General features: G+C 43.0%; 1 protein-coding gene across 1 annotated transcript in view; it reads right to left on the reverse strand.

Annotated features, from left to right (window-relative positions):
* LOC126260627 (mucin-2) overlaps window positions 1-27,863 on the reverse strand; it is a 165,573-nt gene that overhangs the window by 77,556 nt on the left and 60,154 nt on the right. The window contains exon 3 of the mRNA XM_049957966.1: window positions 22,535-22,707. Coding sequence (XP_049813923.1) covers window positions 22,535-22,707 — 173 coding nt within the window. The remainder of the gene's footprint in view (window positions 1-22,534; window positions 22,708-27,863) is intronic.

A 27,863-nucleotide genomic window follows, 5' to 3' on the forward strand; every position in this document is an offset into this window, starting at 1 on the left:
ATAATCAATCTTCATACGCACCCTTCGCGAATGAAACAGTGAGTCGGAGATCTGATAGTGGTGCACGCCGTTAGGTGACATGTGCAGCACAGTTATAGGTGTACATACAGTCATAAATTTACAGTTATTACCTCAAAAAATAAGGTTACATACATAATTTTTGTTTGCCTTTTTGCAGGTACTGTCTGCAGTCCTGGAACATATTGAAATCCGCGCGCCAAAGTCTCCTAGCATGCCGCCAGAGATCAAAACAAAATGGGGCTGCCAACTGATAAAGTGGAGATAGACAGCGCCAATTCTGCTCTTTTGGTAGGGATGCCACAGATCACCATCTATCCTACTTTACAGAACAGGAAAGCCTCGGAACACCACGTTCTCTGAAGAGTCGTGGACGTCCAACCATTTAGCGTCTAGTTTCACTATTCTACCTCTTTCTACATCTACATCTACATCTACATCCATACTCCGCAAGCCACCTGACTGTGTGTGGCGGAGGGTACCCTGAGTACCTTTATCGGTTCTCCCTTCTATTCCAGTCTCGTATTGTTCGTGGAAAGAAGGATTGTCGGTATGCTTCTGTGTGGGCTCTAATCTCTCTGATTTTATCCTCATGGTCTCTTCGCGAGATATACGTAGGAGGGAGCAATATACTGCTTGACTCTTCGGTAAAGGTATGTTCTCGAAACTTTAACAAAAGCCCGTACCGAGCTACTGAGCGTCTCTCCTGCAGAGTCTTCCACTGGAGTTTATCTATCATCTCCGAAACGCTTTCGCGATTATTAAATGATCCTGTAACGAAGCGCGCTGCTCTCCGTTGGATCTTCTCTATCTCTTCTATCAATTCTATCTGGTACGGATCCCACACTGTTGAGCAGTATTCAAGCAGTGGGCGAACAAGCGTACTGTAACCTACTTCCTTTGTTTTCGGATTGCATTTCCTTAGGATTCTTCCAATGAATCTCAGTCTGGCATCCGCTTTACCGACGATCAACTTTATATGATCATTCCATTTTAAATCTCTCCTAATGCGTACTCCCAGATAATTTATGGAATTAACTGCTTCCAGTTGCTGACCTGCTATTTTGTAGTTACATGATAAGGGAACTATCTTTCTATGTATTCGCAGCACATTACACTTGTCTACATTGAGACTCAATTGCCACTCCCTGCACCATGCGTCTATTCGCTGCAGATCCTCCTGCATTTCAGTACAATTTTCCATTGTTACAACCTCTCGATACACCACAGCATCATCTGCAAAAAGCCTCAGTGAACCTCCGACGTCATCCACAAGGTCATTTATGTATATTGTGAATAGCAACGGTCCTATGACACTCCCCTGCGGCACACCTGAAATCACTCTTACTTCGGAAGACTTCTCTCCATTGAGAATGACATGCTGCGTCCTGTTATCTAGGAACTCTTCAATCCAATCACACAATTGGTCTGATAGTCCATATGCTCTTACTTTGTTCATTAAACGACTGTGGGGAACTGTATCGAACGCCTTGCGGAAGTCAAGAAACACGGCATCTACCTGTGAACCCGTGTCTATGGCTCTCTGAGTCTCGTGGACGAATAGCGCGAGCTGGGTTTCACACGACCGTCTTTTTCGAAACCCATGCTGATTCCTACAGAGTAGATTTCTAGTCTTCAGAAAAGTCATTATACTCGAACATAATACGTGTTCCAAAATTCTACAACTGATCGACGTTAGAGATATAGGTCTATAGTTCTGCACATCTGTTCGACTTCCCTTCTTGAAAACAGGGATGATCTGTGCCCTTTTCCAATCCTTTGGAACGCTACGCTCTTCTAGAGACCTACGGTACACCGCTGCAAGAAGAGGGGCAAGTTTCTTCGCGTACTCTGTGTAAAATCGAACTGGTATCCCATCAGGTCCAGCGGCCTTTCCTCTTTTGAGCGGTTTTAATTGTTTCTCTATCCCTCTGTCGTCTATTTCGATATCTACAATTTTGTCATCTGTGCGACAATCTAGAGAAGGAACTACAGTGCAGTCTTTCTCTGTGAAACAGCTTTGGAAAAAGACATTTAGTATTTCGGCCTTTAGTCTGTCATCCTCTGTTTCAGTACCATTTTGGTCACAGAGTGTCTGGACATTTTGTTTTGATCCACCTACCGCTTTGACATAAGACCGAAATTTCTTAGGATTTTCTGCCAAGTCAGTACATAGAACTTTACTTTCGAATTCATTGAACGCCTCTCGCATAGCCCTCCTCACACTACATTTCGCTTCGCGTAATTTTTGTTTGTCTGCAAGGCTTTGGCTATGTTTATGTTTGCTGTGAAGTTCCCTTTGCTTCCGCAGCAGTTTCCTAACTCGGTTGTTGTACCACGGTGGCTCTTTTCCATCTCTTACGATCTTGCTTGGCACATACTCATCTAATGCATATTGTACGATGGTTTTGAACTTTGTCCACTGATCCTCAACACTATCTGTACTTGAGACAAAACTTTTGTGTTGAGCCGTCAGGTACTCTTTAATCTGCCTTTTGTCACTTTTGCTAAACAGAAAAATCTTCCTACCTTTTTTAATATTTCTATTTACGGCTGAAATCATCGATGCAGTAACCGCTTTATGATCGCTGATTCCCTGTTCTGCGTTAACTATTTCAAATAGTTCGGGTTTGTTTGTCACCAGAAGGTCTAATATGCTATCGCCACGAGTCGGTTCTCTGTTTAACTGCTCAAGGTAGTTTTCAGATAAAGCACTTAAAAAAATTTCACTGGATTCTTTGTCCCTGCCACCCGTTATGAACGTTTGAGTCTCCCAGTCTATATCTGGCAAATTAAAATCTCCACCAAGAACTATAACATGGTGGGGAAATCTACTCTAAATATTATCCAAATTATCCTTCAGGTGCTCAGCCACAACAGCTGCTTAGCCAGGGGGCCTATAGAGACATCCAATTACCATGTCTGGGCCTGCTTTAACCGTGACCTTCACCCAAATTATTTCACATTTCGGATCTCCATCAATTTCCTTCGATACTATTGCACTTCTTATCGCTATAAACACGCCTCCCCCTTCACTGTCCAGCCTGTCTCTGCGGTATACATTCCAATCTGAGTTTAGGATTTCATTACTGTTTACGTCTGGTTTCAGCCAACTTTCTGTCCCTAGTACTATATGGGCGTTGTGACCGTTTATTAATGAGAGCACTTCTGGGACCTTTCTATAGACGCTCCTGCAGTTTACTATTAGCACATTAATATTGTTATTCCCTGTTGCATTTTGCCTACTCCTACCTTGCTGCGTCTCAGGAGGCGTCTTGTCGGGCCTAGGGAGGGAATTATCTAACCTAAAAAACCCACATGTGCACTCCACACGTACTCCGCTACCCTTGTAGCCGCTTCCGGCGTGTAGTGCACGCCTGACCTATTCAGGGGAACCCTACATTTCTCCACCCGATAGCGGAGGTCGAGAAATTTGCACCCCAGATCTCCGCAGAATCGTCTGAGCCTCTGGTTTAAGCCTTCTACTCGGCTCCAAACCAGAGGACCGCGATCGGTTCTGGGAACGATACTACAAATAGTTAGCTCTGATTCCACCCCGCGAGCGAGGCTTTCCGCCTTCACCAATTTCGCCAACCGCCTGTACGAACTGAGGATGACCTCTGAACCCAGACGGCAGGAGTCATTGGTGCCGACATGAGCAACAATTTGCAGTCGGGTGCACCCAGTGCTCTTTATCGCCGCCGGCAGGGCCTCATCCACATCTCGGATGAGACCCCCCGGCAAGCAGACAGAGTGAACACTGGCCTTCTTCCCCGACCTTTCCGCTATTTCCCTAAGGGGCTCCATCACCCGCCTAACGTTGGAGCTCCCAGTAACTAATAAACCCCTCCCCCCGTGTGCCTGCTCGGACCTTGCTGAAGGAGCGGCCACATGTCCACTCACAGGCAGAGCGGGCGATGCCACACGGCCAGCCTCCACAGTTACCCTCCGCCTCGTGCGCCGTGAACGCCGCTGAACCCGCCACTCCCCTTGGGGAGAGGGTGGCACAACCGCGCCCGGTATCCGCGAAGATGTCTCGACAGCAGGGACAGTGGGTGAAGCATGTAACACCTGGGGTGTACCATGCGACGCACCAGACTCCCCACTGCCGCTACACTCCGAGGCAGCAGCCTGAAGACGGCTGACTGCGGCCATCAACACGTTCAGCTGTTCGCGAACAGTGGCCAGCTCCTCCTGTAGATGTTCACTACAGCAGCACGTGAGATTCGACCAGCTTCACCGTTTTCGAGGTACTCGTTCACGGACTTTGCATAATAATAATCTGCACTTTGTCAAAATCGCTTATCTCAATAGTTTCCCCATTTGCAGGAGATATCTTCCCTAGGGTACCCCGTCTGCTCCGCTTGCATACTTTTGCTACCGCGTCGCGTGCCCGCAACACCAGGCATCATCCAACATCGGCTTGGGCAGTGGTCATAATGCGTTGGCTGATACGCGTATGTTCTGCTTGGACTCTTATTACATTACATACATTTCGACCAAGTTGGGAACACATACTTTCTTATGGTAAGAGTAATACTGCTGCACAGAAATAATAGGAATATCTTATAAGAAGCGAATATGCGGTGGAGAATGTATGATGTAAGAAAAATTGGATGCTTTTTCTATTACTCGCTGCAACTTTCAGTTTGAAAACTAAAAGAGTGTGAATCATATTGTAACTCTTTTAGTTATCTCTGTTGAAAATTAATAAATACTAGGATATTTATTGGCAGTTTTCGTTGTTTTTAAATCATTAGAGCCTTCATGAACTCCAGGTACTTACAAGCAATAAATTACTTAGAGTCATGTATTGTGACTTTGAAACAGTTATGGAATGGACATACTATCGTCGCTTGGAACCATGTAATAAATTCTCATTTATGGACGATGGTTTGTGGCCTTGCAGGCTGAGTGGTGCTGGTAGTATAATTAAAAGTGTTATGCAGAATGAATTCACACAGGTAAGTGGATTTGCAACGTTACGAGATTGTAAGCACAACAACCCAACAACAAGTTACATAACAATTCATTTTTTCATTGTTTCTGTAGATATAATGAAACAGAGGAACTTTAAGGGGTGTAGAATGAGTTAAACCTGATAGCCATCTAAATTAATTGTGTATTACTAAGAAGGCTGCTAGTTTGAAGAAAGCTACTGCCTCAGTTTTATCCTGTAGCAGCTGTTGATCTGCCACAAAACTGTCTGTTATATATATATATATATATATATATATATATATATATATATATATATATATATATATATATATATATATATATCTGTGTGTGTGTGTGTGTGTGTGTGGATATGAGATTTCCTCTAAACCCCTTGATCGATTTCAACCAAATTTGGCATAGAAACAGCAGGTATCCCGAGTATCAGCACTGTAGAGTTTATAACCTCCAATAAGAACGGAAATATTGGGAAAAGCGTGTTTTTCCAGCTCTTGGCATGTAGTTTGCCCTGCAACTCAGTCATGTTGTGTGTGAACGGTATCAACCTGCCACATCAACGTGCTCTGTAGGGCAGTCTACATGTCAAGGACAAGAAATGATTTTTCTGGACACTGAAATGTAGGCTGTTCTACATGACAGGTGTGTCGCATTGAAGTAGTATCATCTTACTTTATGGGCCCATTTTGCAAGGTGGCCTGGATGTCAAGGGCAAATAAATGATTTTTAAGCCCCAGATTTGTAGCCAGCCCTGCAGGACAGGTATGGTGTGGGAGCTGTATTCACCTGCTTTATTGAACTGTACTGGTGGTGCTACATGTGGTAAATAGCATGACTGGGGACTGGTTGAGGTAGATAGAGGAGAGGATGGGAAGAGTGAGAGGAGCTTTTTGAGCTTTTTGAATGTCTTGCCACCAGAGTACATAACCCCTTTCTGAATGTTGTATGATGAGGCAAGTCTACATTAAAATTATTTTTGTGTCTTGTGATGGCTTATATCACAGTTCGGTGTAAACTAATTCATTAAGCTGTTTTTAGTTCTTAAGGTCAACACAATAGGAGATATTGCTAAGGGCATAACACACAGAACTAAGATTCTTCATGAGTTTATTCATGTTTTGACACCACTTTAATTTGTTATCCAGCTTGACATCAAGGAAGGCTTCATTCAGTGTATGGTCTTAATGATTGCTTATGATTTTAAAAGGTGATTATTGCCTGTTTGAAAGCGTATATCTGAGTATCTGTGAGGTTAAGACTTAACTGTTAGTTGCAAACCATTTGCAGGCTGGTTCAACTGTCACCTGAACTGTGACTGTTAGGGTTGAGTGTGGAAACTTGACTACCATGCTTGTGTCGGCAAACATTAAAGATTTTTGAACTGTCCTTTAAAGTCACAGGATGGTCATTTATGTAGGTTAGAAACGAGAATTCGCCCAGCATCGATTATGTAAATTCTCAGACTATTTTCATGCCTTAAATCCAGTTTGTTAATGAGACACCTCTGCATCACAGTATGTAGGTAAGATTTCATCCATATAGGATGGATACCATAAAATATTAGTTTGGCAAGTAGAATTTTTGATCGTATCAAGCTAGCACAAAGTTTTAAAATTCTACTTCAAACATCACCACAACCAGCATGATTACTGTTTTTAATAATGTATATTTTAAACTGATGTCGGTTGGTGGTGCATGCAAACTCTACAAAAATAACACTAACGCATCTGCTTTTCGCTGTTTATTACTGTGTCCAGTATTCGCAGCCACTGAGGAGAAATAGTCGTTGAATTTGGTGGCCAATGGTTTGAAAGTGTCACCATATTCGTAAGAGCTATTTTTGGGAGGATTAATTTCTTTTAGATTACAAGTTTTGTTTGTTATTTATTTAATAATATTCCATATAGTTTTTACGTTATTCTTACACTACTGGCCATTAAAATTGCTACACCAAATAGAAATGCAGATGATAAACGGGTATTCATTGGACAAATATACAGGGTGATTCAAAAAGAATACCACAACTTTAGGAATTTAAAACTCTGCAACGACAAAAGGCAGAGCTAAGCACTATCTGTCGGCGAATTAAGGGAGCTATAAAGTTTCATTTAGTTGTACATTTGTTCGCTTGAGGCGCTGTTGACTAGGCGTCAGCGTCAGTTGATGCTAAGATGGCGACCGCTCAACAGAAAGCTTTTTGTGTTATTGAGTACGGCAGAAGTGAATCAACGACAGTTGTTCAGCGTGCATTTCGAACGAAGTATGGTGTTAAACCTCCTGATAGGTGGTGTATTAAACGTTGGTATAAACAGTTTACAGAGAATGGGTGTTTGTGGAAAGGGAAAAGTTCTGGACGGCCGAGAACGAGTGATGAAAATGTAGCGCGCATCCAGCAAGCATTTGTTCGCAGCCCAGGAAAATCGACTCGCAGAGCTAGCAGAGAGCTGCAAATTCCACAATCAACAGTATGGAGAGTCCTACGAAAAAGGTTAGTTATGAAACCTTATCGTCTACCTGAACGTCAACTACCTGAGGCGATGGATCGGCCGCCAGGCAGCCCGTGACAGAGCACTTCATCACTGGCCTCCAAGAAGCCCTGATCTTACCCCCTGCGATTTTTTCTTATGGGGGTATGTTAAGGATATGGTGTTTCGGCCACATCTCCCAGCCACCATTGATGATTTGAAACGAGAAATAACAGCAGCTATCCAAACTGTTACGCCTGATATGCTACAGAGAGTGTGGAACGAGTTGGAGTACCGGGTTGATATTGCTCGTGTGTCTGGAGGGGGCCATATTGAACATCTATGAACTTGTTTCTGAGTGAAAAAAAACCTTTTTAAATACTCTTTGTAATGATGTATAACAGAAGGTTATATTATGTTTCTTTCATTAAATACACATTTTTAAAGTTGTGGTATTCTTTTTGAATCACCCTGTATTATACTAGAACTGACATGTGATAACATTTTCACGGAATTTGGGTGCATAGATCCTGAGAAATCAGTACCGAGAACAACCACCTCTGGCCGTAATGACGGCTTTGATACGCCTGGGCATTGACTCAAACAGAACTTGGATGGCGTGTACAGGTACAGCTGCCCATGCAGCTTCAACACGATACCACAGTTCATCGAGGGTAATGACTGGCGTATTGTGACGAGCCAGTTGCTCGGCCACCATTGACCAGTCGTTTTCAATTGGTGAGAGATCTGGAGAATGTGCTGGCCAGTGCAGCAGTAGAACATTTTCTGTATCCAGAAAGGCCCGTACAGGACCTCCAACATGCGGTCCTGCATTATCCTGCTGAAATGTAGGATTTCGCAGCGAACGAATTAAGGGTAGAGCCACGGGTCGTAACACATCTGAAATGTAACGTCCACTGTTCAAGTGCCGTCAATACGAACAAGAAGTCAGCGAGACGTGTAACCAATGGCACCCCATACCATCACGCTGAGTGATACGCCAGTATGGCGATGACGAATACACACTTCCAATGTGCGTTCACCGCGATGTCGCGAAACGCGGATGCGAACATCATGATGCTGTAAACAGAACCTGGATTCATCCGAAAAAATCACGTTTTGCCATTCGTGCACCCAGGTTCGTCCTTGAGTACACCATCGCAGGCGCTCCTGTCTGTGATGCAGCGTCAAGGGTAACCGCAGCCATGGTCTCCGAGCTGATAGTCCACGCTGCTGCAAACGTCGTCGAACTGTTCGTGCAGATGGTTGTTGTCTTGAAAACGTCCCCATCTGTTGACTCAGGGATCGAGACGTAGCTGCACGACCCGTTACAGCCATGCGGATAAGATGCCTGTTATCTCGACTGCTAGTGATACGAGGCCGTTGGGATCCACCACGGCGTTTCATATTACCTTCCTGAACCCACCGATTCCACATTCTGCTAACAGTCATTGGATCTCGACCAACGCGAGCAGCAATGTCGCGATACGATAAACCGCAATCGTGATAGGCTACAATCCGACCTTTATCAAAGTCGGAAACGCGTTTTTAATGGCAGCGGAGGGTTGGACAATATTGGTAATAATAGAGCTTCAAAGTCTGCCTACTTCTTGCTCTATGAATTACGTAAAGACAGTGATGATTAGACAGAATAACGATTATTATTCTAAGGATGCCACAATGCCTAAAGAGCGATGTGAGTTTAGAGATAACTCGTGTACTAGTGTTCTTATGCTGCTGAACTTACTTAAAAAAACATATTCGATCTGTGATCACAGAACCCGCTGTTTCGCTGTCAGAAACCAAACTCACTGATTGGAAGGAATACAGTGCGGTGGCAAAAGTCATTGGATAGCGATATGCGCATATACAGAAGGCGGTAGTATCGCGTACACAAGACAGAAAAGAGCAGTGCATTGGCGGAGCTGTCGTTTGTACTCAGGCGATTCATGTGAAAATTTTTCCGACGTGAGTGTGGCAGCACGTCGGGAATTAAGACATTTTGAACGTGGACTGGTAGTTGGAGCTACATGCACGAGACATTTCGTTTCTGGAATCGTTAGGGTATTCAATATTCCGAGATCCACATTGTCAAGAATGTGCCGAGAATACCAAAGTTCATACATTTCCTCTCACCACGGACATGGCAGTGATCGACGGCCTTCACTTAAAAACCGAGAGCAGCGGCGTTTGCGTTAAGATGTCATTGCTAACAGACAAGCAACACTCAGTGAAATAACCGTAGAAATTGTGGTGTCACCGCCAGACACCACACTTGCTAGTTGGTAGCCTTTAAATCGGCCGCGGTCCATTAGTATACGTCGGACCCGCGTGTCGCCACTATCAGTGATTGCAGACCGAGCGCCACCACACGGCAGGTCTAGTGAGACATCCTAGCACTCTCCCCAGTTGTACAGCCGACTTTGCTAGCGATGGTTCACTGACAAACTACGCTCTCATTTGCCGAGACGATAGTTAGCATAGCCTTCAGCTACGTCATTTGCTACGACCTAGCAAGGCGCCATTACCAGTTTATATTGAGATTATAATTAATGTATCATCAAGAGCGATGTTCTCCAATTATGGATTAAAGTTAAGTATTCCAAGAGCTCCGTACTTTATTTATTAGACTCAACACCTTTAACTGTTCCAGACCTGACGCCAGTCTGCGTGAGCTTAAACGCGTGCATTTCGGCCTCCTCTAGCAACACGGTGTTGGCTCTTCTGCCAACACATCAGAAATCAATGTGAGACGTACGACGAACATATCCGTTTGGACAGAGAGGCGAAATTTGGCGTTAATGGGCTACGGCAGCAGACGACCATTGGTAGTGCCTTTGTAACAGCACGGCATCGGTTGCAGAGGCTCTCTTGGGCTCGTAACCATATTGGTTGGACCCTAGAAGGCTAGCACGCCGTCACCTTGTCCAATGAGTCCCTATTTCAGTTAGTAAGAGCTGTGGGTTCGAGCGTGGCGTAGATCCCACGGAGCCGTGGGACCAAGTTGTCAACAAGGCAATGTGCAAGCTTATGGGCTGTGTTTGCACAGAACAGACTGCGGCCCCTCTGTGATCCACCGGAACCGACCACTGACGGGAAATGGTTATGTTCGGCTACTTGGAGACATCGCCACAATTGTTCGCCATTGGACTGAAGAACATTCTGGACGATTGATTTGGCCACCCAAATCGCCCGACATGAAGCCCATCGAACCTTTCTGGGACATAATCGAGGGACCAGTTCGTGCACAAAATCATGCACCGGTAACGCTTATGTAATTATGGCAGCATGCCTCAATATTTCTGCAGGGGATTTCCAACGAGTTGTTGAGTCCATGTTACGTCGAGTTGCTGCACTGCGCCGGGCAAAAGGAGGTCCGACACGATATTCGGAGGTATGCCATGACTTCTGTCACCTCAGTATACTACACTGTAGACTTTATTCAGACTCAGTAATCATGCAATGTTCTCACTGCTTCTGAGCCGTGCACGGCTCGTGTTTATGCCTTACTTGCCCGTGAGCGGCAGCAGCAGCGCGTATCGATAAGTGCACTGTCGTATCATCTCTGGAGCGACCGATAGTATTTGCGGGTCGTCGTGTGTCTGGCAGTCATTTGCAGACGGACCAGTAGTGCAGTCGGAACGCAGCAGCAGTGAAGTCGAGGACGGAGCGCCGGTGAGGCGTCGACAGCCAGTGCTCGCCGACTGCTGGCGACACACGTGAACTGTCCGACGGAGGGAGATTTGAGCGAGACGACCGTTGGTTGATCGTTCGGTCGGTCGTCTCATCGGCCGACGTATATTTGGTCCTTTCAACGTTTCCCGGCCTGGGCATTTGATCGCTTGGCGTGCAACAGCGAGGAACCCTCCGTGGCGCGTGTCTGACCGGCGCCGCTGGCGGGGTCCACTCGCGGTCGGAGTGTGAGCGGGCTGTTCCCGTTGCTACGAGGCCCGTGGCTCACCGATCCCGGACACGAAAGTTGAGTCTTTACTTAATCTACCAGCCAGCCCCAACTGTCCACATAGTGTCGTTTGAATTTCATTGTGGGCTGTTGGGACATCCTGTCGCTTGGTCCGTTGACTGTCGGTCGGTTGGGTTGTCGTCGGATCGTGAATGGTTGGCCCGAATGCCTGTCTCACCTAAGCGAGCGTTAGTGTTAGAATTCCAGGCCGACCCTCGAACATCTGAGCGTCCTTAGATGTACTGCCTTTTTTTAAAAAAAAATTGTTCTTGTTGTTTGTACTTGTACGGCTTCTAGCCAATTTTTTTAAAGTGAGGTTGTTTTATCCTTAAGGCGTAAGGGGTCTTTAGGCTTCAGCCTAATCTAAAGAGCTGTTTCACGTAAGACCTTTGGCATTTTAAAGGTTTTAATGTTGTTGAATTTTAAGTGTTAGGCCTTCAGCCGATTTGAATTTAACTTGTTTGCTCTTGAAGTGTGTAATTCTTTGGGCCTTCAGCCTGAATAAAGAACTGTTATAAGATAAGGCTTGCCTTTCGAATTTATGATTATTCTTGCGTTTTAAGTTATTGGCCTTCAGCCGTTTTTAAATTAAAGTGGCTTTCAGCCGGTAATTAAGTCCCAAAGATTAAAGTTGTGTGTCTAAAAAAAATGTTTTTTGGGCTCTTGTAAGGTTTGATCAAATAATAAAGCTGTATGTTCGAGTGTAACTGACAGCGCCTTATTTTGGCCCCTTTCCACAATTTAAACTACCTGTCCTGTCCTGCGGGTTAAGCGGGGCGTCTCAGCTTCTTTCTTAATTTTATTCACGTTTTTGTAGTGGGAAAGTGCAAGTGTAATTGTGAAAACACGATCGTTTGTCAAAGCCAGTATGTAAAAATTATAAACATGATTGCAGAATCCCTGTTACACAAAACAGTGGTCGCACTTCGTTTTTCTGCTTTCGCAATTCTGGGCTCTTTCATCTAATTCCATCGACCCACAAACAGTTGACAGGCGAGCAACGAAAAGAGAAGTAAGATACGATTAACAGCGTTTTTGCCAGCACGAGAGGCATTTTGACGGATATTGGCGATGCAAGCTTTCGGCGTGACACTTTTACAGCCGTACTCTGTGATGAACGTTTGATTTTTTCTCCAATTCTCTGTAGATAGCATCAGTGAAATTGAGTTTTAAATGTGCCGTGTGATTCAGTGCAGAGGGACCAGCCGTTAATCTTGAAAATGCATCACCATGTTGGCTTCGATGAAAACTGTGTGTGCTTAATCGGATAAATCAACTGATTAAGCGTGGCACAAAGACGAATGTTTCGACAACATTTGGGAATGGATGTGCAGATCCTTTCGACAGCAAGTTAAAAATAATTAGGAAAGCTCTACGTTTATTTCATTTATCACAGCTGCAATACATCGTATCGATATCAGAGGATATCAACGGGTGGCGTCTATTTGAAATGTAGGAACCGCAGGGACAATTTTAGTAATGCCGCTTTTGATAGACCGACGGATGCGGTGCACTGGTAAGCCGAGGCGCCGGTCTCGCATTTCGGAGGACGACAGTTATAACCTTGTCCGTCCATTATACCATCAAATTTCACTTTGAGGGACGGTACCAGTCTTCTCATATGTGCCTGCCTTAGGTGTTTGTTTTTGCTGAGGCTGCGAACTGAGGTATTCAGAGCTAATCGATCGTCAGAATCTTTTAAATCGCAGAGAATTATGGTTTGCAGTAGATATTAGGGCTCTAAATGTAGTTGTTAGTGGTAGACAAGAACAAATATTAACGGATTCGTATTTTCGGTCCATTTTCATGTAATACGCTCTAAGACAAAATAAAACGACGCAGCACGAAGAAATTATCCGAATGGGACGAAAAATTATTAGATTTGATGTGCATGTTGTTGTTGTGGTCTTCAGTCCTGAGACTGGTTTGATGCAGCTCTCCATGCTACTCTATCCTGTGCAAGATCTTCATCTCCCACTACCTACTGCAACCTACATCCTTCTGAATCTGCTTAGTGTATTCATCTCTTGGTCTCCCTCTACGATTTTTACCCTCCATGCTGCCCTCCAATGCTAAATTTGTGATCCCTTGATGCCTCAAAACATGTCCTACCAACCGATCCCTTCTTCTAGTCAAGTTGTGCAACAAACTTCTCTTCTCCCCAATCCTATTCAATACCTCCTCATTAATTACGTGATCTACCCACCTTATCTTCAGCATTCTTCTGTAGCACCACATTTCGAAAGCTTCTATTCTCTTCTTGTCCAAACTAGTTATCGTCCACGTTTCACTTCCATACATCGCTACACTCCATACAAATACTTTCAGAAACGACTTCCTGACACTTAAATCTATACTCGATGTTAACAAATTTCTCTTCTTCAGAAACGATTTCCTTGCAATTGCCAATCTACATTTTATATCCTCTCTACTTCGACCATCATCATTTATTTTACTCCCTAAATAGCAAAACTCCTTAACTACTTTAAGTGTCTCATTTCCTAATCTAATTCCCTCAGCATCACCCGATTTAATTTAACTACATTCCATTATCCTTGTTTTGCTTTTGTTGATGTTCATCTTATATCCTCCTTTCAAGACGCTGTTCATTCCGTTCAACTGCTCTTCCAAGTCCTTTGCTGTCTCTGACAGAATTACAATGTCATCGGCGAACCTCAAAGTTTTTACTTCTTCTCCATGAATTTTAATACCTACTCCGAATTTTTCTTTTGTTTCCTTTACTGCTTGCTCAATATACAGATTGAATAACATCGGGGACAGGCTACAACCCTGTCTCACTCCTTTCCCAACCACTGCTTCCCTTTCATACCCCTCGACTCTTATAACTGCCATCTGGTTTCTGTACAAATTGTAAATAGCCTTTCGCTCCCTGTATTTTACCCCTGCCACCTTCAGAATTTGAAAGAGAGTATTCCAGTTAACATTGGTCAAAAGCTTTCTCTAAGTCTACAAATGCTAGAAACGTAGGTTTGCCTTTTCTTAATCTTTCTTCTAAGATAAGTCGTAAGGTTAGTAGTGCCTCACGTGTTCCAACATTTCTACAGAATCCAAACTGATCTTCCCCGAGGTCCGCTTCTACCAGTTTTTCCATTCGTCTGTAAAGAATTCGCGTTAGTATTTTGCAGCTGTGACTTATTAAACTGATAGTTCGGTAATTTTCACATCTGTCAACACCTGCTTTCTTTGGGATTGGAATTATTATATTCTTCTTGAAGTCTGAGGGTATTTCGCCTGTCTCATACATCTTGCTCACCAGATGGTAGAGTTTTGTCATGACTGGCTCTCCCAAGGCCATCAGTAGTTCTGATGGAATGTTGTCTATTCCCGGGGCCTTGTTTCGACTCAGGTCTTTCAGTGCTCTGTCAAACTCTTCACGCAGTATCTTATCTCCCATTTCGTCTTCATCCACATCCTCTTCCATTTCCATAATATTGTCCTCAAGTACATCGCCCTTGTATAAACCCTCTATATACTCCTTCCACCTTTCTGCCTTCCCTTCTTTGCTTAGAACTGGGTTGCCATCTGAGCTCTTGATATTCATACAAGTGGTTCTCTTCTCTCCAAAGGTCTCTTTAATTTTCCTGTAGGCAGTATCTATCTTACCCCTAGTGAGACAAGCCTCTACATCCTTACATTTGTCCTCTAGCCATCCCTGCTTAGCCATTTTGCACTTCCTGTCAATCTCATTTTTGAGACGTTTGTATTCCTTTTTGCCTGCTTCATTTACTGCATTTTTATATTTTCTCCTTTCATCAATTAAATTAAATATTTCTTCTGTTACCCAAGGATTTCTACTAGCCCTCGTCTTTTTACCTACTTTATCGTCTGCTGCCTTCACTACTTCATCCCTCAGAGCTACCCATTCTTCTTCTACTGTATTTCTTTCCCCCATTCCGGTCGATTGTTCCCTTATGCTCTCCCTGAAACTCTGTACAACCTCTGGTTCTTTCAGTTTATCCAGGTCCCATCTCCTTAAATTCCCACCTTTTTGCAATTTCTTCAGTTTCAATCTGCAGTTCATAACCAATAGATTGTGGTCAGAATCCGCATCTGCCCCTGGAAATGTCTTACAATTTAAAACCTGGTTCCTAAATCTCTGTCTTACCATTATATAATCTATCTGATACCTTTTAGTATCTCCAGGATTCTTCCAGGTATACAACCTTCTTTTATGATTCTTGAACCAAGTGTTAGCTATGATTAAGTCATGCTCTGTGCAAAATTCTACAAGGCGGCTTCCTCTTTCATTTCTTCCCCCCAATCCATATTCACCTACTATGTTTCCTTCTCTCTCTTTTCCTACTGACGAATTCCAGTCACCCATGACTATTAAATTTTCGTCTCCCTTCACTACCTGAATAATTTCTTTTATCTCATCATACATTTCATCAATTTCTTCATCATCTGCAGAGCTAGTTGGCATATAAACTTGTACTACTGTAGTAGGCATGGGCTTTGTGTCTATCTTGGCCACAATAATGCGTTCACTATGCTGTTTGTAGTAGCTTACCCGCACTCCTATTTTTTTATTCATTATTAAACCTACTCCTGCATTACCCCTATTTGATTTTGTATTTATAACCCTGTAATCACCTGACCAAAAATCTTGTTCCTCCTGCCACCGAACTTCACTAATTCCCACTATATCTAACTTTAACCTATCCATTTCCCTTTTTAAATTTTCTAACCTACCTACCCGATTAAGGGATCTGACATTCCACGCTCCGATCCGTAGAACGCCAGTTTTCTTTCTCTTGATAACGACGTCCTCTTGAGTAGTCCCCGCCCGGAGATACGAATGGGGGACTATTTTACCTCCGGAATATTTTACCCAAGAGGACGCCATCATCATACAGTAAAGCTGCATGTCCTCGGGAAAAATTACGGCTGTAGTTTCCCCTTGCTTTCAGCCGTTCGCAGTACCAGCACAGCAAGGCCGTTTTGGTTAATGTTACAAGGCCAGATCAGTCAATCATCCAGACTGTTGCCCCTGCAACTACTGAAAAGGCTGCTGCCCCTCTTCAGGAACCACACGTTTGTCTGGCCTCTCAACAGATACCCCTCCGTTGTGGTTGCACCTACAGTTCGGCCATCTGTATCGCTGAGGCACGCAAGCCTCCCCACCAACGGAAAGGTCCATGGTTCATGGGGGGTTGATGTGCATGTGCGCACAAAATGGAATATTTAGTCAAGAGAAAGAGCTGCACAAACTGAACAAGTGCATAACGCCCCTGATCGACCTCTGGCCGTTATGCAAGAGGTTATTCGGCTTGGCATTGATTGAGAGTGTTGTTGTATGTCGACCTGACGAATATCGTGCCAAATTCTGTCCAATAGGCGCGTTAGATTGTTGGAGGGCCCTGGAGGGTGGAACAAAGAAATAGTCCTTCAATAAAAATAGGTTTAATAATAAATGAAAAGCACCAGTTTGCTTTTGTTCTACAATATTATTTTTATTGCTAACCTGTTTTCGGCTTACAAGGCCATCTTCAGACATTTACTGAGTATTATCATCAAAGAAGTTAAATGTTAGTAGACAACATTGGAAGAGAAGTAACACATCTATAGTGAAGTAGAAACATACAGTGAGTAACATCTTTGCAATGAAATAGCAAAAACTGAACAGTACATAAATAACAATGGAGTTGACAGGAAAACCTTTAGCACAAAATAGGAATAGCATGCCTACATAACAGTTTCTATTAATAAACAAAACTAATGAAATAAGATAAAATTAGTAGTAGACAAGGCTGCATCAAGAGGTATGAAACATGGAGAGTGATACACTACCAATTAAAAAAGAAGATACAGTTGTCAATGTAAATACAGAATACACGAGGAACTTAAATAATATCAATAAGATAATCAGAAATTAGTAAATGCAGGAAAATTGAGGTGTTTGAGGGAACCTACAGTTTGAGAGTGTGGTGGTACTGCATTTTAACATTAACATTATAATCAAAGCAATGGCTGTATACCAGTTTACATTAAATAAATGAGCAAAGTAAAATATGAACAGTATTTGATGAGACAACTACAAGGGGAGTTAAACATGGACAGTAATACAAGTTCAAGTTAAAAGCAAACCCTTAACTATTGAAACTACAGCATATGTGGAATACAAAGACAACTGCAACAAATAAAACAACTTAATGACTACAGGAAAATGGGAATATGTAGGAAGAGAGAGTGTGGGAAATAATGAACAACAAAGATGATTATATGAAATTTAGGAGAGGGGAAGTGTTGACTTGTGTCTGGTCATTTAGGATGAGATCTGGACTGTGAGCAAGATGTTTGTTAATTTTCAGGGCTTCCAGCAGGTTGAGTTTATGGCCTTTGTTTGCTAAGTGAAGTACATGGGACACTGGCTGGTAGTTGTGACCCTCGCTCAGTACATGCTCAGCAAATGCAGAGTCTGAATTCTGCAACCTCCAGCTGCGTTCATGTTCAGCCAGCCTAGTTGATATCCCATTGGGATCACTAGTTCGTTACATTGGGAAGAATTAGTGGTTTCCGCGAAGGCGCCGTGAGCTCTGGTGTGATACATATCATATTTATCTTTGATTTTAAATTGTTACTGATGGTCACCAACATAACTAGAGGCCACTGGCCCTCTACAATATAGTCTGTCCTCATAACACACTGTGGCTGATACTCTTCTCGGCTATGCAGCCGGTTAATGCAGTCATCTTGACGCAATATTTCAACGGACCAACTCCAATTTCGCTGCACTATCTTAACGAATACGTTCATCGTACGTCCCACAGTGATTTCTGCCGTTATTTCAGGCAGTGCTGACTGTCTGTTGGCACTGACAAATCTACGCAACCGCTGCTCTCTGTCGTTTGCTGAAGGCTGTCGGCCTCTGTGTTGTCCGTGGTGAGAGAGATAATGCCTGAAATTTGGTATTCTCGGCATCCTCTTGACACTGTGGATCTCGGAAAATTGAATTTCTTATTGACTTGCGAAATGGAATGTGCCATGTGTCCAGCTTCCAACTACCATTCCGCGTTCAAAGTCTGTTAATTCGCGTCTTGCTGCTATAATCATGTCGGAAACTTTTTCACTTGCATCACCTGATTTCAAATGACAGCGTATGAAAATTGAAGGGGGAAGGGGGAGGAAGGAAAGGAACGAGAAGGGTTTATTGATGTCAGCTACATCGGAATATTACGCGGAATAAGCGGCGGCGAGTGAAAATGTGTACCGGACCGGGACTCGAACCTGGGTTCTCGTGCTTACTTGGTAGCTGCGTTTACCATTGCGCCACCTGGACACAGTGTTTATCGCAACTGCACGGACTATTCTGTCACCCCTCTTGGCCGACCCTCACTCCGAGCTAGTGTCAGCTATCCGCAGTCCCAGGTGGGAGCGTTGGTCGGTCGAGAGCGTGTCGAGATAGCCCACCCAGTTGTGATAAACACCGTGTCCGGATGGTGCAGTGGTTAACGCAGCTGCCACGTAAGCTAGAGATCCTGGTTTGGAGTCCCGGCCCGGCACGCATTTTCACTCGTCACCGCTGATTCCGTGTAATGTTCCGATGCATCTGACGTCAATAAACCCTTTCCTTTCTTCTCTCCCTCCTCTGCCTTCAGTTTACATATAATATATGATAGCTGCAGATTCCGCGTAGTGTCTGTTCTTTCGGACATGTTCACCATCTGTGTATGTGCATATCACTACCTCACGACTTCTGTCACCTAAGTATACTCATTTGTTCCAGCCAGAGAAATCCGCAGTGGCAGAACACTGTCTTAATGAGGGTCATAAGATGTTTTATGATGAGACGCAAATGATCGCTCCTTCTTCCAGCTGCTGACAGCGTGTTCTAAAGGAATATATTGAAATACGATTATCTATTAATATCATTAATAGGAAGAGGGGTTTCCCTTTAAGTAGAACGTGGTATTTGATTTTAATATATTAAAGAACAACGGTTCCGCGACGTATGCCAGAGGGGTCCGCAAGATGCTATTAGAATAAAAAAATATGTTAAATATATTTCGTATTATAACAGATTTTTAGTTTTGGCCGCTTCCTGCATGAGCACAGCTTTAGCGAAAGCTAACTTCTGGGACTAGCGTCTTCCTAGAGCCAACTGACACTAGCACAATCTAGCGCAAAACTAGAATTAGATAGATGCAAGTAGTTCTGCTGTATGCCGTTAGACTACGCGCGCTGCCTCTTTGCAGTCACATTACACAGAAACTCGCATTTCAGACGACAATCGGCCATTGATAATTTATTTCCAGTGCTTTCACAGACCGTATTGTATACATATTCAATATTCTGTATTAAAACAGTAGTGTTTGTAAAGCGTTGTTTTTTGGGGAAGCTACAGTTCACGTAGTTAAAAATGGACCGTTGATTAAAAAGTGGTTCGTTAAAACGAGAAAGGCCTACAGATGAAGAGGAAGATAATGCATTTGTTATACTAAATACCCAGATTTGAAGACAAAGATTTTGAGCAATAATGAAAGATTTAACAATAGCAATGATGGCTAAATTGAAAAAGTTTTAAGCTCAATATTTTTTCAATAATGAATATGTCAATGTTTTTTCTAAGTACCAAAAATAGAAAACGTATAAAATGTCTCTTAATTTGGCTTTTTTAGGTACTTGATACTGTGATATGACAAGGTACAAATCATGCTCGATGAGGGGGTCCTCGAGAAAATTTTGTTTCGAACCCCTGCACTAGAGGATTCTTTTGATTAGTGAATAAACTTGTTGTATCTGGGATTCACAGTCATAAAAATGTTTTTGAAGGCCATCGTTTTTACGCCAGTGACTGTTATAAGTTTTTATTACACTATTGCAATTTCGACCTTAGACCATTATCAAGTGGTATTGTGGCTTTAAGCCATGTCAACATAATGTAAGCTGACACATTTGTATGTCGAATTTAACAGTATTGACAACGACATACAAATGTGTCAGCTTACATTATGTTGACGTGGCTTGAAGCCATATCACTTGATAATGGCCTAAGGTCGAAATTGCAATAGAGTAATAAAAAATTATAACAGTCACTGGCGTAAAGATGATGTCCTTCAAAAAATCTTTTACTTAGTGTCCGTTAGCGATACATTTTTTTGCCTAGTTTTTCGACCTTGTCCGCTACAAGCTTACTGCGATTGAGGGCAGCACTGGTGGGTCGGCCGTGGTGTATAAAGAAGCCGCCCATTCTGTTCGAGAGTCAGTTCCGGCAAGATGGTGCATCAACATACTCACATGAAGATGACAACCAGTTGGTCCGTTGAAATACTGTGTCAAGATGATTGCATTATCCGGCTGCATAACTGAGAAGAGTATTATCAATTATTACACCGGAAAAGTCTGTGTAATCACACATGATGGGTACTTATTTGCTGGCCGACCATCCTCTCCCATATCCATATTTTAATTCAAAGACTGTGTGTGTACTAGCAGTTTGAGCGCAACGTCAGAGCGAGTGCAGAACAGGTAGGATAGGTGAGTCGTAACAGGTTGCAGCTTGAGTGATACGGACCGAGTTGCAGGAATCAACAGGTAGGTTCTCTGTAACACGAGATCACGCGCAACTCTTACTCTGTTACGTACGGCTCCAGAGAGTTTTTCTCCATAGAGACGTTGCCAGCTTTTGCTTTCTTTTAAAAATCGACGCATAAACATTAATGGTTAAGATGAAAACGTTTACAAAGTTTTATAATTTATATAAAAAACAGCTACCAGCCACATGTGGCTGGTAGCTGTTTTTTATATAAATTATAAACCTTAAGTACAACAGCCACGTTTCTCAACATGTCGTCTTTCGACAAAATAGCGTTTACAAAGTTTCCTCGTTCGTGGTAATGTTCTCGTTAAATTATTACAGACTTTGTCCTTTGGCCATCGCACGGACTCCCGTGTGGACGACGTAGCAACAAGCATCGCTGGTTTAGAGAAACAACTGAAAGAGTTACGAACAAATAAGGCGCCATGTCCCGATGGAATTCGAATTCGGTTTTACAAAGAGTACTTTACAGCACTGGCCCCTTACTTAGCTTGCATCTATCGCGGATCTCTCGCCCAGCGCAAAGTCCCAAGCGACTAGAAAAAAGCTCAGGTGACTTCTGTAGGTAAGAAGTATAACATAACGGATCCACAAAATTACAAACCAATATCTGTAACATCGGTTTGCTGAAGAATACTTGAACATGTTCTCAATTCGAATACAATAAACTTTCTTGAGACTGAGAAGCTTCCGTTCACGAATCAGTACGATTTTAGAAAGTATCGCTCAGCTCTCGTAAAACTCAGCTTGCCCTTTTGTCATATGAGTTCTTGCGAACGATGTATGAAGGGCAACAAGCGGTTTCCATGTTTCTAGAGTTTCATAAGGCACACTGCCGGCTATTAACGAAGGAACGAGCATACGGATGAGGTTCCCACGTAAGCGTGTGACCCGTAGACTTCTTAAGTAATAGAACACAGTGTGTTGTCCTCAACAGCGAGTGTTTGTCAGAGACAAGGGTATCGTCGGTAGGGCCCCAAGGAAGTGTGAGAGGAATGCTGTTGTTTTCTATATACGTAAATGATCTGGAAAACAGGGCAAGCAGCAGTGTGTGGCTGATAATGCTGTGGTGTATGGGAAGGTGCCGTGGGATACAAGATGACTTTGACAAAATTTGTACTTGGTGTGATGAATGGCAGATAGCTCTAAATGTAGAAAAATATAAGTTATGCACATAAATAGGATAAACAGACTCATAATGTTCGACTACAGGATTAGTAGTGTGCTGTTTCACACAGACACGTCGATTAAATATCTATGTATAATGTTGTAAAGCAATATGAAATGTAGCGAACGTATAAGAATTGTAGTAGGGAATACAGATGGTTCTGGTGGGTGTTCGGCTTTCAGTCGACTGTCCCGCACATTTCTATTCCAACAGCCAATTGAAAACGTCTCATAATTGAGTCAATACTGGTTGTGTGAATAAATCTACAACATAACTGGCAACTGGAGCGTCAGATTTAAGTAAACGTGAAGTAAGAAGTCGAGCGCTTCGAGAAGTGACAGCTCAACCATTGGCTCAAGTATGAGACGACACTTCGTAAAGTGCACAAAACGAAAGCGAGTACTCACGCTGGAGGGCTGCTGAAAGGGGGCGGGCTGGTGCAGCTGCAGCTCGAGCTGCCGTAGGAAGGTGTCGTACTGCGACTGCGTCGGCTGCTGGAAGCCCGTTTGCTGGAAGCCAGGCTGCTGGAAGCCGCCCGCCAGCTGCGGCTGCGTTTGCGGCTGGTAGTAGAACTGCTGGCCTGCGGACGGAACAAAACAGTGGAGGCCTGAGCCATCGGTAGGAAAGCATTCTTGTCAATACACTGTTGCTACTGAGTGAGTAGCAGTAGTTGTTGTATTACTGCGACACAATATAAATACGGTGTTTATTTTAACTTGAGACAATTAAATATCTCGGAAACGACGCATCGTGTGAAAAAGCTAATGTTAGTATTAAGGGGACATTTGTCTGTGCTGCAACTGCCCATCTCCTAACCACCCACCTCCGTGCGTGGGGCCAACTTTGTATTTCCAAACGGGAAGCCCTCACTTTTATTTCATATTCGGTTTATACGCCAAAAAAATACGTACGCTTTGCGCAAACCATTGTTTCTCATTCGTGGTAGAAATCAAGTGTGCTAGTTTTTGCCATCAATAACCGACGCATTTGATACTACATTGCATTTACGATGCAAGGGTAGAGCTTTGTGTTGTAATGGTTGATATTTATGTCCGCAATTTACTTTAGTGCCGCAAATTTGACTGTACTGCACAATATGGTTAGCCGTTTCAATGTCCGGTTAGAAACTGCGTTTAGAATGGTCCAGGTACAACGACGTGGGTGTAACAACTTTCTGTTCCCATCGGGATTCTTGATAGTGGCGAGTGCCCGTGTCTCTTATCACTGGAGTGTTTGATTCCAGTGAGTCCGCTTGCCTCTCACCACTGGGGTGCTTGATTCTGTACGAGTATCCATGGCAGATGCGTCTGTCAGTATCTCTTCATGGACGTTTTACTTTATTACAATGGTTGTGGTTTGTATTCCACCGGTAGCCGCGTAGCGGCCAGCGCAAGAGTAACGGCGTTTGGACTGAAACACGCCGAAATCAGTCACCCTGATGGCGGGATTCGAGGCCGGCCATCGAGATCAAGCATTGCGGCAGTTTGGGGACTCACCGCAATCAACTCCGCAGGGAACAGAAAACTACGTAACCATACAAGTAGTTTATTTGTTTGCCAGAAATATCAATGTCTAACCACGTTATTTGTAATGTACAATCACATTTAAAACACTGAAGTAAAGTTTGAACATCAGTATCAACCTTTAAAATATAAAGGTTTACATTTACATCGTAATTGAAAATAATGTAGAACCAAATGCGTCGCTTCTTAATTACAATAACAGGCACACTTGATATTTGTCGATTACAGCTTCATATATGCTTGACATTGTCAAGCTAGGGGCGATCTAGAATAATGCAGAAATAGAAGTACAACTTCAGACAGCCAAGATCGTATTGTACAGCCTTTATGAAGGTAGTTGGTTTCAGCAGACTACATTATTCTTCTTTTTCTTGTGCCTTTGTCCAACATTTTCGCAGGGCCGGCATGGTTATGGTCGGAAGTGGCATGGTTAATTTAAGGGATGGCCGGATGCCCTTCCGGTCGCCACCCTGTTACGCGAGTGGTGGTGATGATGAAAGAATCTGGACAACACAGACACCCAGTCCCCAGGCAGAGAAAATCCGCAACCCGGCCGGGAATCGAATCCAGGACCCCGTGATCCAGAGGCAGCAACGGTAGCCACTAGACCACGAGCTGCGGACTTTGCCATAATGAAATCTACAAAGCACAGATCAACGTCTTCAAGCACACTGGGATCTTTGCTTTACAGGTCTGCTGGTGGCAACGTACTCGTAGTTTGCTGAAACCGGTCATCACAATAAAGGCTGTACAATAGCGATCTTGGCTGTTTGAAGTTGTGCTTCTATTTCTGGACTGCAATTACATCTACCACGAAAAGGAAACAATGGTTTTAGTAAAGTACGCGTATTTTTGACGCAGGAATCAAATATGCAATAAAATGGGGAGGGGAATTCCCATTTGAAAGTACATAGTTGACCCCGTCCACGCAGGCGGTGTGGTTAGGAGGTTGCCAGTTGTGGCACTGACAGGTGTCCCCTTTACTAATATTCACTTTTCGGCTAGAATATTTTTTTTCCGTACGATGAGTCGTTTTTGAGATATTTAGTTGTCTCAAGTTAATACAAGGACACTGTATACAGGGTACAACAAAGTCTTTGCATCAAACCTCAAGGAGTGACATATCACATCATGGAGAACAACTTTCGTTAGAAACAAAATGTTCGCAGACACTTCCTGGCCACACTAGGAATCCTTTAGTATCTGCTGGCCGCGATGCGACAAGATTTCACCGAACTACCAGAGTCTACTAACCAGGTCTGCAGCATACTACCTACACCAGTAAACTGATAGAGTGATATTCAACAATAAATCCTTCAGAATGAGTGTCTCTAAGCGGAGAAAGGCATTTTGGAAGCAAATCAGAAAGCTTAATTGTGCTGGGCCTACCCCCATTCATGTGGAACAGGTGGTGGATTTTAGGCAACACACAGGGCATTCACACGCCACAGTGTCTACGCCCTGCAGCCTGTCAGGGGCGTAACCAATACAGAAGGATGCCTAACATCCCGCCTTGGTAGCAGCGCGGTCAATTTATTGGATTGCTAACCGAAGGGGCCCGGCTTGGATTCCCGGCTGGGTTGGAGATCTTTCTTTCGCTTGGGGACTGAGTGTGGTGTTGTCCTTACGTTCGTTTCGTCATAATTGGCATTACACGACTCATATGGTTGTATGGGATGTGTCATCCAGAAAGTTGTCCCTAACAAAAGTTGCTCCCTGTGACATGGTCTAGCACCCCTAGACGTTTGATATAAAGAGTTTGAAACACCCTGTATATAGCTCTCTTTGTCAGTTGACGTGTTATTTAGTGGTAATAGTGTTCATTATGCTATTCAATATATTCGGTTATTAGTATTTTCGGTCTCCTGCTTACAGCATTTTCATGTATGTACAGCATTTTCATGCATGTACATATTTGTAATACAGTCAATGTACACAATGTACGTAAAATTGCTATTCGAAGGAGAGAGTGCTGTAAAATACGGACATTTTAAAGTCAGATAGTGTATACTGTGGCATAAAGTGCGGAGAAAGACTGACTGTTCTGGCTTGATTTAGCTCTCTCGTGTGAAAGAAGCTAAGAAATACGCGTAATATTCTGCAAAATAATTTGATTGAGCATGCATAATAGACGTGAGGATGATCAAACAGTTTAGTGTGACGGAAATATTGTATTTTTTTCAAATACGTACGTCAAGAGAAACGATAACGGTTGCTTCCAGCCAGCATCTATCTGGCGGCGACAGACATAACGTAGCATTGCGTTTCCTTTATGCGGAACGAAATGGCAGCACTTTGGTATTTACGGGCCTACCATACCGTCGCCACCACTATCTAGCTATAGACAATGTTAAAAGACATTAAAAAAAAACTTCGAACTGCAGAAAGCTGTGTAAGATGGCTATTTTTTAATGATGTTATTGGATGAGTTAATATCTGTAAAGGAGAATGATGCATTTGAACAATTGTGGCCAGAGATACAGTTGTTGGCGACAGTATCTCTGTCTGCGATGGCAGTACTGTGGAGTCGTAGAATCTCTGCTTGTCAGTAGTGGATAGCTGCGGTGTGCAGCAGGCAGCGTTCGTTGAGTGTATTGTGTAATGCATGGACGCACTTTTGGAACTATGCGAGTTACAGATTTATTACGAGGAGAAATGATGACTCAAAGCAATGGTCGGATAGCATAGGGCATAAAAAAGTTTTGAAATGAAGAACAAGGTATTAATTGATGAGGTAAAATCTTTATTTTTTATTTTTGTAGACTTGTATTGTTGGTCCACTTAAATGTCACAGTCGAGCTTTTGATAATCATTCTATTGTTGATCTTCTGAGTTAATTTACTGTACCGTGGAAGTTATTAGATTAAATGTATTTTCATATTAGAGTCTATTATTCTTTTTAAAGTTCATTCCTACTGAAATTTCAGAACTTAAAGGTTGAGTCATGTGCTTCATTGGCATTCTGTGTCAGGATCATGAGCCCAATTTTCCTGGGCCAACTGTAGTTAGTTTTTAGCAGTATTTTTTTAGCTGTTGCGGAGTCATAATACGTGATTGTTCCGTTTCCTTTACTCAGTGTAGGTTCTGTCAGTTTCTTTATTTTACCAGGCCCATAAGTCAGTGCAGAAATTTTAGTGTGTTTCGGGTTACATTATGATACGGGTAGACATTACTTTTTTATACAGTTAAGTTTTTTTTTAACAGTTCGCCTTGACCAAGTGTACTGAGCGTGAAATTATTCGTTTGCTTATTTATTTGATTGTGAATGAAATAAGTTTTCACACACACATGATTGTTTTCAATTTCGTGTAAGTGATGTGGCTTTGTCAGTTCACATTTCCAGGTTTGTATTTACGATAACACACACACACACAAGTAAAGGCTACTCAATTACAGCCGTCTCTCAATACAATACGGGCAAATACATAAAATATTTCGTTTTCTTCTTTGAATGTACATCTGTTTTAAAGTATCTGCCGTATTACTGTTTTATAATAGCTGTTCTTTAACAACAATTGAGTTGAATATTCGCATCACGAAGAGATTTACTATTGAAATTTAGAAAGAGTACTTTCCGGAAAGAGTCGAAAAACGTATTGTTTCCTCCCACATACATCTCGCGAAATGAACACGATGAGATAATTCGAGACATTAGAGCCAGTGCAGAGGCTTAGCATAAGACATTCTTCTCACGCGCCATACGAGAGTGGAACAGAGAAGGGGGGTCAGTTAGCACCCCCTCCCCCCCCACTACCACCACCACAAACCATTAGCTGGCTTGAGGAGTATATTACATATGTAGATGAATGGGACAAGGTGCAAGATAACACAGTATGTACTGTCAGTGAGAATTTCTTAAAACTATTTGAGATTAGAACACCAAAGCAAAAAGTGCCATACATGTAGCGATGACCACTCTATGGGATTTTGAGCTTTAGACAGGTTACAATGTGTAAATTGTAGGCTAAGTCGCAATTATACAAACGAAACACAATACCAGGAACGTGAATGTCAGCAACAGATACAGAAGACATGGCATGACATCTCTATCACAGATGCGACTGAAATGTTTAAGAGTGTGCAATGTGGGCAGGACTGATTAAAATATGTCAAATTGACTGAGTTTTTCCCCGTTCACACAAGGGATCTACACCTTCTAGTCTGCTCCATTTAACTAAATTGTCATTTGATCTGCCCACTCCAGTACTAAGTC

Source organism: Schistocerca nitens, chromosome 5 (assembly GCF_023898315.1).
Source record: "Schistocerca nitens isolate TAMUIC-IGC-003100 chromosome 5, iqSchNite1.1, whole genome shotgun sequence".
Lineage (NCBI taxonomy): Eukaryota > Metazoa > Arthropoda > Insecta > Orthoptera > Acrididae > Schistocerca > Schistocerca nitens.